Source organism: Falco cherrug, chromosome 8 (genome assembly GCF_023634085.1).
Source record: "Falco cherrug isolate bFalChe1 chromosome 8, bFalChe1.pri, whole genome shotgun sequence".
NCBI lineage: Eukaryota > Metazoa > Chordata > Aves > Falconiformes > Falconidae > Falco > Falco cherrug.
This window is the reverse complement of record NC_073704.1, coordinates 53,292,899-53,302,797: the sequence shown is the minus strand read 5'-3', so window position 1 is coordinate 53,302,797 and position 9,899 is coordinate 53,292,899. Positions and strand designations below refer to the sequence as shown.

At 39.9% G+C, this 9,899-nt stretch overlaps 1 protein-coding gene across 4 annotated transcripts in view; it reads right to left on the bottom strand.

Moving 5' to 3' along the window:
* Positions 1 to 575: 575 nt before the first annotated feature.
* Positions 576 to 9,899, bottom strand: part of CSNK1A1 (casein kinase 1 alpha 1) — a 37,193-nt gene continuing 27,869 nt past the window's right edge. For 2 of the 4 annotated variants that reach the window (XM_005446643.4, XM_005446645.4), the window contains 3 exons: positions 9,501 to 9,607; positions 8,483 to 8,631; positions 576 to 3,253 (listed from right to left, as the gene is read on the bottom strand). In XM_005446643.4, coding sequence (XP_005446700.1) covers positions 3,246 to 3,253; positions 8,483 to 8,631; positions 9,501 to 9,607 — 264 coding nt within the window. In that variant the 3' untranslated portion in view covers positions 576 to 3,245. The remainder of the gene's footprint in view (positions 3,254 to 8,482; positions 8,632 to 9,500; positions 9,608 to 9,899) is intronic. The other 2 variants (XM_014286227.3, XM_014286229.3) reach the window with 1 other exon arrangement.

Here is a 9,899-nt window from a genome sequence, read left to right as displayed (position 1 = left end):
TTGACTGTTCCCAACACAGCCAGGGCCTGAATTCATCACTTACTAGCAATACCCAACGCTGTGCAGAACAGCGGGCAAGGCAGGGCGCAAGAGTGATGTTACCAATGTTACTGGTAACCGAGACCTAGAGCAGCCTGCCCTTCTTTCAGAGCCTTTTATGGGAGAAGAGAAAAATGCTTTCAATTGCTTGCACCAACGGCTTAAATAGGTTAAAAATAATGAACCAGTATGCTGCACATGAGCACTCTGTGCTCCAAATTAAGCAACCCTTTAAAAGGTGGCCTTAGGACGCCTCTCGGTTGTTGTAAAGGTTAATAAATCGCTTTGAAACCCTGTACACAGCTTAGCTAGGTGACTAAGAACCTGTTGTCACAGGCTAATGGCATTACCTGAATTCTAGCACTTTCCAGGGAGCATGAGGGTTTTTTCGTTTTTGTGCTTTACGGCCTCTGTTATGCTGATAATTACTTACGAACGGCCTGGGATTGCCTGCAGAAGTTCTTGACTTTGCATCAGGACAGTAGGTAAGAGTAAAACCTCCCAACACAAAACCTTTGCAGAGCTGCAACCAGAAGTCAAGATCCACATAGTTTTTAATGCTTTCAGGTTTAAGTCTGTTACAAACCAAATGGATTATACAGCAAATGAGTGTTCAGTATCACAGCATCTCTTTAAGGAAGGTTGCCATCTTGTTCGTTGTTCAGCATGCCTGGTGCAGGCTGGTTTTCTGCAAAGCAGCACAAGGCAGCTGACGGTTTAAAAGCTCACGCTTCTGTGCAGACACAGCATGTCTGAAAGACTAACTGGACTCCACGCTCCTCTGCGGGACAAGGCTTGCAGTCGTTCAGAACTACAAACCAATGCGTTCTGACACACTAAGCGCATCAACTGTTCTTGCTTACAGTGCTTATCAAGGGCAGATTTGTTTCTAAGACTTGACAACCCTCCTCAAAGTCTTGAACAAACTTTATGGACAAAGGAAATAATTTCTTCTCCTGAAACCACACGCTTTCCTCCAACTTTCAAATATCTCATGTCAAAGCAAGAAAAGTGGTGCCAAAACAATTCCAAGCAGCCACTCTGAAAACAGCTGCCAAGAATGCATTTCTTTGATGCTTCTTCCCCTTCTGCCAATGTATGTTATCAGATGCATTGCCTAGACAGTAGAAATCATATGTAAGGACATACCATAGTATTCTAGATACCAGTTCTTAGAAACATAACGGTTTTCATATGAGGCATTGCTTGTAAAGCATCCTTATTCAGATGGGGCAATACTCAAAAGAGTCTAGAAAAACCATCCTAGCCAGAGGAATGAGCTACATTTCTTCTTCCACCTTCCAGGTAACAGAGACAGACCGCTCTGACTCAGAAGAGAAGTTTCCAAATGTGCACCAGTATCTCTGAACCCAGCAGGCTTTCTGCCTCCCTGTACTCCCAGATTATCTATACAAATGTTTATTAGCACACAACGTTCTCCAGCTAAAGTTTAACATCTTCTCAGGGCAGATCCTTCTCGTAAAGAGAGTATGCATAGTGACCACACGAGACTGCGGCCTTGATCCAGATTACCACTCCGTGATGACAGAGAGTGCACAGTGATCTTGAAGAAATGGTTTCCAAAATGAGAGACCTTTTCAAACAGTAAAAATTTGAACTGTGAGCAGGAAACTCTGCTACATGCATGAAAACTGTCTAAAAAGCTAACATACAAACATTTACACAATAGGCATCTGGCAGCATTTTCAGACATTTTTTTAATTTATTCTGACATGCTATAAAGGAATAAATTACACTGTTAAAGAATTACCAGCAATAAAAGTATTTCTTTCTTTCAGCTGGGCTAGAATAGGAGTGAGAAAGAAGACAGCCTGGGGCAGTAACCAATGTGAACTCTGCGTGGTGCAAGGCTGTCCCCAAGAACAAGAGTAAATCTGGTCATATCCACTTCACAAGAAATTGAAAGAAAATGCCTTGGTTTAAAACCATCCAAATACTCCATTCAATTTTTTCTTAAAACTAGCAATCACAAGTCATTCCAGCTGATGCATGACATGGCAACGCTCGGAGGCTGCCAATACCAAGTCTGCAAAAGATGCCATTTCATTTTTAAAAAATCCAATCTTAGTACAGAGGGCTGGTCTCAAACAACAAGTTATACAAATGCAAGACTGCCCCTTCCCCCTCAAGGAAAAAATACAAAATTTATTTAAGAACAAAATGAGGAAGAGTTAAAACACTAAATCTAAAATGATTTAGAAAGAAATATGACTTCTTTTGCTTAACAAATGGCCTCAAAACTTGGTTTAAAAACAGGGTAATGTAGATTTCTTAAACTGAATTAACAAGGCAAATTAAAAAAAAAATCTCATTTCCTTACAGAAACAGTTTTTAGTTTTTAATGAACTTGTAAACAAAAAAGCTCCCGCTTCAAAATAAAAACAAAATCCCAGATCATATAGATGTTTACAGTGATTACATTTATCTAAGCAACTTACATACAGGTTCAGTTGTAAGATGTTAACTAAATTTTGTGACAAATATGCTGTTTTTCCTTTTATACCAAGAACATTATAGAGTTAATGCAGAGTCCTAAAGATTATCTAGTAGTCGCTAAGTTTCTCTTAAGTCTTCACTTTAGATGCTGTTATTTCTAGCACAGGTAAGCAGGCAGAGTCTTTCATACGCTTAAAAACTGGAATCTTTGGTTACTACCATGTCAGCTGGCTTGGTATGTTGCACATAGAAGCCAACAACTTTTAAGAATGTTTTAAGTGTACAACTTTCAAAACCCAGGGAGGAATAACCAGAAAAGAGTGCACAATTGTGAGCATTTACAATTATCACAACTGTTGCCGAAGACTGTTCATGCCATTCTTCCAAAACAATGAGATCTCATAAGCAGTGTAGTTCAAAGTAAAAAGGTAACAAAACTTGGCATATGCACAATTTTCTCCACTTGTGTGTCAACCATTAGTTAACTTTTCCACTTGAAAAAAATGCAATAGAAAACTGGACACCATGTTTCACTATCTCAGTAATATTCACAATTACAGCTGCTACAACTCAAAGTGCAGCATCACTGACACTGCCCAGAGCCAGTTTATACTGATATTAAGTTCTTTACACCAAGTAAATGGTTGCCCACAGCCACTGGCAAGTGTACATATGAACTAAATTTCTAGGATTTGGGGAGTGACAAGTCCTGCTCCGATCTGCTCTGCTTTGTCCCATCCTTGCCATGCTCAGAAACCTGCAAGATAAACACAAGGGCAACTTACTGATACGGGATGAAAATGAGAAACAGCCTTCACAGCAGAAAAAAAAAAAAATCAAACATCAGTTATGGTCATTCAAAGGGGAAAATGCTGTTCCATCTCAGAATTGCGGAGTTCCTGTTGTCCATTTCCAACACTAACCAGCATTGGCCACCACCCTTTAGCTCAAACACACACCTCTCTCACACCTACTGCTGCACTGGAAAACAAGCTCACACACCAGCTGGATGCCACATTCCTCAAATAGGAATTCAGACCAGCAGTTTGAAAACAAGATGTGTTATTGCCACTAGGAAGCAGGATGTAATTTCATAGGATTGTTTTCTACTTGTCTGCAATGTCTCGTGTTTATATCCTTGAATGTCAAACTGTCATCTGATTGCAGTGGTGCTCTTCAGAGATGCAGTACAGCAGTGTCACACAGAGAAGGAAAAGAAACAGGAATAACTTACCTTACAGTAACTGTTCGCTACATGCTCGCGTGTATGATGCCCTGGGGCAACCAGAACAGAACTGAGAACCTTTGACAGTGACTAGGAATCCAGCATACCTTCTGTCCTTGGAAGGGCAAGCGAAAGAACTCATGTGACAGGGGAGGTGGGGTGTGAAGAGCAATTCTTTTAATGTTCAGTACTCCAAATGACAAGTTCAAGACATTGTGGAAAAGGGAGAGTAGAGGAATACACACAGAGATCTCGAAGAACCAGTTACTGCAAGCTAAGCCAGTCTTCCCTTCATGTGACTACTTATATACTTATTTCTGGTGACTCAGGTGGTAGCATTGTGCTTTAAAGAGGTAACAGGAATCTCAACCAAAGACTACTTTGCCAAGCAAGTTTCCGTTCTGGATGCCCTCCAAACAGTATGGTATTCTGCCGATGTATGAATTCATCTGAGCCACAGCTCTGAGTTTTTGCAGCAGAAATCTCCTCACAGTGAAATACAGACAAGGCTGACCTCAGCTATAGCTTGTGCTGTCATCCAAGAGAAGCAAGTGCAAACAAGTCTTAAACATAGCCTGACATTCAATCAAAAATGCATCTGGACAGCACTCAAAAGACAACTTTAACTCTTCCAGAACAAGCTACAAGTAATTTAGAAGAGACTCAATACCCTTGTTTGAGCCCAGTCTTAATGCACTGAAGAACAACTCTCTTTACCCAGCACTAGCAATTCTAAAAGAACCACAACTCCACACCAGAATTAAAACAAGTCATTCCCACCTGAATGCAAATTCTCAAGGGAACCCCAGTGACTCCTTAGTTCCATTGGCATAGTTCCATAACCCTTACTTGATGCATACAACCGAAAGTTAAACTTTCCACTTAGTGTATTCAGCAGTAAACACTGATTCATCATTTGAACCACTTTCTCCATCAAAGCAGCCAAAATTAAGTCAAAAGGAGGAGTGTGCTTCCACTGTGGAAACGGACAGATCAACTGACTGCTTTAGACACCTGGAAATTTCAAATTAAAATAGGATCCCAACCCTGAGGATAAAGAACATGCTACAAATGATACACTATTTGTTAGAATACTTCAAATTGAAGGTATTATGGGCAGGAGTCTGACTCTACAGACAGCAATAGTGAACTGGATTCAACCCACAATATCCCTTGCAAGTCCTATTAAGACTACACAGGAGTGTTCCCAAACACACCCAACCACCGCTGTCCAACGAGATGCTGAGACATTCATGTAGCACACAAAACTTTACCAGTATGAAGAACATGCTGAAGAGTTTACGCCAGCATGTCTCTAACAAATCTTCACTACACAGGGCTAGCTCAAATCTGCACATTCATCACTCCTTGTCCCTCCAGGGTGTTACTAAAGTGTTTGATAATCTATGCTACGCAAGGGATACTCAAATTGCTTTATTATTACCATAGCTGCAGTTCTGATCAACAGGGGAAGAGTAACTGTACTACTATCATACTCCAAGAAGCTCCTCTACTTGCTCGTGTTCAAATGTTTTGTTCTATTAAGTAGCTGCAGAGACAAGCAGTGAAAAGAAGTTGTCAATTGGCCAAATCTCAAGTAGTAAACTAATAGCCTGTTCTGAGAAATACTGCCACGACCATAGGTGTCCAGCGAATGCTAATGGGCCTGCTGACAGGCTTACAGAACTCTACACTGGAGTGAATTAAAAACACTTCTCACAAATGGAACTGATAGACTTTATCCTGGAGATAGACTGTTTGAGTCAGTTTTATGACTGAGGGAAGCTGACTACAAATCACACCTGAATAACTGCTGCACCATCAAGAGATCAAGAGCTAAACTTTCCAGAGTCAGCAGAGAAGATCTGTCTGTTGAAACAGTTCACCTCTCCCAAGTTCAAAAACAGCTGATCTTGCTGTTACAAAAGACACTGCACAGGGTTCCAGAGAGGGACAGGGGGCCGGGGCGGGGAGGAGAAAGACCATTGACAGAACAGGCTACCCAGGAGCCAAACAAAATATTCAGCCTGAATAACCTTTAGGATTCAGTGAGATGGTTGAATATGGAGTTGTATCCGAGTTAAGGCAGCCAGGGATATCTACAAATGAGCACACTGTCCAAACAGCCTAGTGTCATGTAAGTCTCTGGACATTGCCTGAAAAAATAAAGATTTCACCACTCTCCCCAGACACACATCTTCCGGAGTATTTGCACTTTATACAATATACTGTAAGATTATAACCAATAAATGCACCTGTAAACTGGTATTTCCAGTACTCTTATTAAACCAGATATGGTTCCCAGAGGGGTATAATTTGATAATATGAAGCCTTTTAAGCCACTTCAATACAGGCTTTGCTACAGCAACTACATGAGAATTTAACTGAACTCAAAAAAATACCTAGGTATTTCATTAATCTTCAATGTGACAGCAACATACAACCCATACAGCCTCCTGCTCAAGCTTAGCTGGTTTCAGAAAAATCTTCATTAACAGGCAGTATTTCCCACAAAAAGGCACATAGGATTTGAGAAATCTGGAATCTTTACTTTGATGAAGAGACTAAGCTAACTGTTTTAGGAAGCTGGAAAAGTCTTCAGATGTTTGATAAGCACTACTTTAATGCTTTGGCTTACATTACAGCTTGATTGATCCAGAGGTCACAAGCCTCTTCTTCATGATTGGGAAGGGAAAGGAGAGAGTCATTCCCCCAAAAGGCTGTTTCTCCATGCAAGAGCCAATGAAAGCCTGCTAGAAAAACAGCAACTTCTCCACAGCTGTAGCAATGGACCTCATTACCAAATGAGTGTGATGAGGAATGTTCATCAAGAAAAGGAATAGTCTGCAAGGTTCAACTGCAAGACAGCTTCCCTGTTACTCATGCCTGTCAGTCAGCAGCAGATCTGCACCGTCATTAAATGATCACTAGAAGGTAGAGGCAGATAATCATTATGATGACCTTTTCTTTGCTTATGGTTCAGCACTTGGTCAGAGACCACCTGAGCCAGGAGGCTAGCACATTACGTCTCAGAATAGTTCAGCAAAACAGTATTTCAAGTGGATACAACTCGATTTTCAGGGTAGCGTCTGTTTACAGATCATTACCTCCTGCAAGATCATTGCTTTAAGCATGAGTTATTGTGAAGAATCCACATTTTTGCTTTAGATTTATTTCCTCCTGCTCTAACAGCCAACTGCTCCAGACCCCAACATTAGGCTGCGTTTAGTAGTAGGTTCTGAACTTCAGTCAGAGCTTCTGTATTTCAGGAAGCAATCTAAGCCTAGGTGCTTAATCGTCACGTCTGCTATGTACTAGTGTTTCAGCTGAAGGAACTGGTTTACAGCCTTCCGTACTACAGTAACACCTGTCGGTTCCAGCTAAACAAGTTAGACAGAAAGAATCTGACACTTAATGGTGTCCTATGGAAATTTTTTTCTTCAAGAAACCATTTCAGACTTGAGTCTTGGGAAGACCAGCAGGTATTTTACTACTGCATTTTTCTGGATGAAGCATTATATTTTTGGATACCTATTTTGACTAGAGCCACATGGTAATGTTTGAATGCTGTCACAATACATGAGAAAATGTTTTGGTAACTTTATTGTAAATACGTCCAATTCTACCATCTTAGCTTAATATATGATTTTATACATATAAAAGTGATAGTCAAGACAAGAATGTACTGAAGAGTAGCAAGTGCCAGCAATAAATAGCTCAGTATAGAACTTGAACCTAGTTTCTCTGTTGTCACTTGAAGAACCTCATTAGCTTGAATTTTACCTACAGCTCATCTTGAGGAATCAGTTTCATTACAAGATTGGCTGTAATGCTCAGTAGCTGTAGCTGTTTCATTCTAGTGGCTTACTAGACTAACACTGGCAGATCTACATCACAAAAAAAAATTTAAAAGCTTCTAGAAAGCATTGAAAAATAAATCTTATGTGCCTTTTCAGAACTCAGTTTTCAGTTAAGTCTTGAACATTTCACAACATTTCCCTTTGAAACCATAACCTAGAAACATTAAAAATAGTAAAGAAATCTGAAACCCCTCCCCAGAGCACCCTGATACTTCAGAAAATTGTGACTTGGCAATCCACAGCAGTTCAGGGTTACTCCTTGATTTAGGCAAGGCATTTTGAGCTCACTGATCCTTTAACTCTGGACCAAATGTCTCAATGTAAAACCACTGGAGGAAGCCAGATCATTCACAATTTTCTGTTTCCAATGTTTGAGGCATACAGACCAGAAGCAAACCCACAGCACTATACCAGCTGGAACAGAGTAAAACCCAAAGTCTCTAGATCCTTACCTAGTTAATGAGAATTATCCCTTAAGAAGTGTTAGGTCTAGGATTTTGGATTGTATTATATATTTATATATATATAAAAATATATATATGTGTATATATATAAATAAAAATAAAAATGTCACATTCCCAACACCAAGTCAGTTTCTTGTTTTTTTTGGTTTGGTTTTTTTTTTTTTTTTTTTTTGGAAAGTGGTTAATGCAGGAGCAAAAGATGCAGTGGTTAAAATGACCCAACATCCCCAGAAGAAATGATATGAAGAACAAGGACATTTTGGTATAAAGTTAGTAGTCAAATTCTCCAAGGACGTCTTTTGGTTTTGCTTTTTAAATTAACAGCCAAATATATTTTTTAAACCACCTCCTCGATCTAACACTTAAAATTGCTGACATTGTCCAAATTAGTGTAATTTTTTTTTTCTTGTAACGTCACTTGGTTCTTGGCTACTAACCTTTCATGTTACTCTTGGATTTGTCAGTTTGCTTGCCTGTGGGGGTTTGGGCCTGCTGCCCCTGCCCACTGGAAGAGGCTGCCTGCTGTGCTGCTTTCTGCTTTAACATTGTCCAGTCGAATGTGTAGTCATATTGGTGGTTCAAGGTCCTAGAAAAAGAGTGAAAGACTTTACCGTAACACATCATAACTTCCTTACTGCTAATACCAGGGCTTTGCTGAAACCCCTGAACTCTTTTTGTAAGCTGCTTTGGAGATTACAAAATGGTATATAAATGCTAAGTATTACTAACTTAAAGGGATTCTTAAAGCAGGCCCAAATACCATAATACCATCAAGCATTTTCTTCACCGTTTACGCAAGTCTGCGTTTGTAGAAGCAGCTCTCACAACCCAGCTTACCCATGTGTCTGCACTGAGGTTCTCAGCTGTTGGTTTTTTTAAAATACATATAGTTTTAAGGAGACTGCAGTATTGTAGATCACTGAAAAAAAAAAATGCTTTGAATTCCAGAAACTTGGAGGGAGACTGAGAGATCAGTACCAGCTCTTCTTTTGACAGATGCTATTCACTCTACTACACTGAGTTTATGTTCTGGTTTCTCTAACAAGCTCAATGTAACAGCACTATTCCCCTTCATTGAAATCCATCTCCTGGGCACCACTGCTAGTCACATCACCAATCTCCAAACATAAAAAACTTCAAACATTTCTACCGAGGAGTTGATTTCTTAAACTACTTGCAACAGAGAACTTGAAACATGAGCTCAACCCTGCAGCATTAGCGGTCAGATCATGCAATGGAAAACCAAAGGGAATCTTTTCCTTCACCTTTAAAATTGAACAGTATTTTTTAGGTCTTTTAAACAGCTTTTCAAACTCCAAAATGAAAGAAGGTCCCAGAAGAACTCCCTACACCACACACACAGAGAACAGCTTTCTGCAGTGTTAAGTCCCACAGAGGAGTTATCAACTGGTAAAGCACTGACAAATTCCTGTACTTTTCCAATTTGAAACTGACCTGAAAAGAATACGGAATAATTGCCTCAGATACATGTAATCTGGTGCCTCTTCAAAGCGCAGGCCACGACAGTAGTTCAGGTACATGGCAAATTCTGCAGGGAATCCCTGTAAATCAACAGTGTTAATCAAGCCAAGGCTTGCAGCAAAAAGCTTCTAACAACCCTACATAAGGCAGCAAAAAGCTGTATTTCTGTCTACAATGGCAGAGAAAAACTGTCTGAAGATTCATAAGTGTAAATTCTACGTTGCCTCTAGTTATTCACCTATTTTGTATTTCAGAAAGTAAGTTTGATCAGCGGGTTAGCAGGTCCATATTCTCTCCCTCCCCAGAATTGTTACTTGATGCATGTTTTGCAATCAGAAGTTCTCTGCTACCAAAACCTTCAACACACAACAT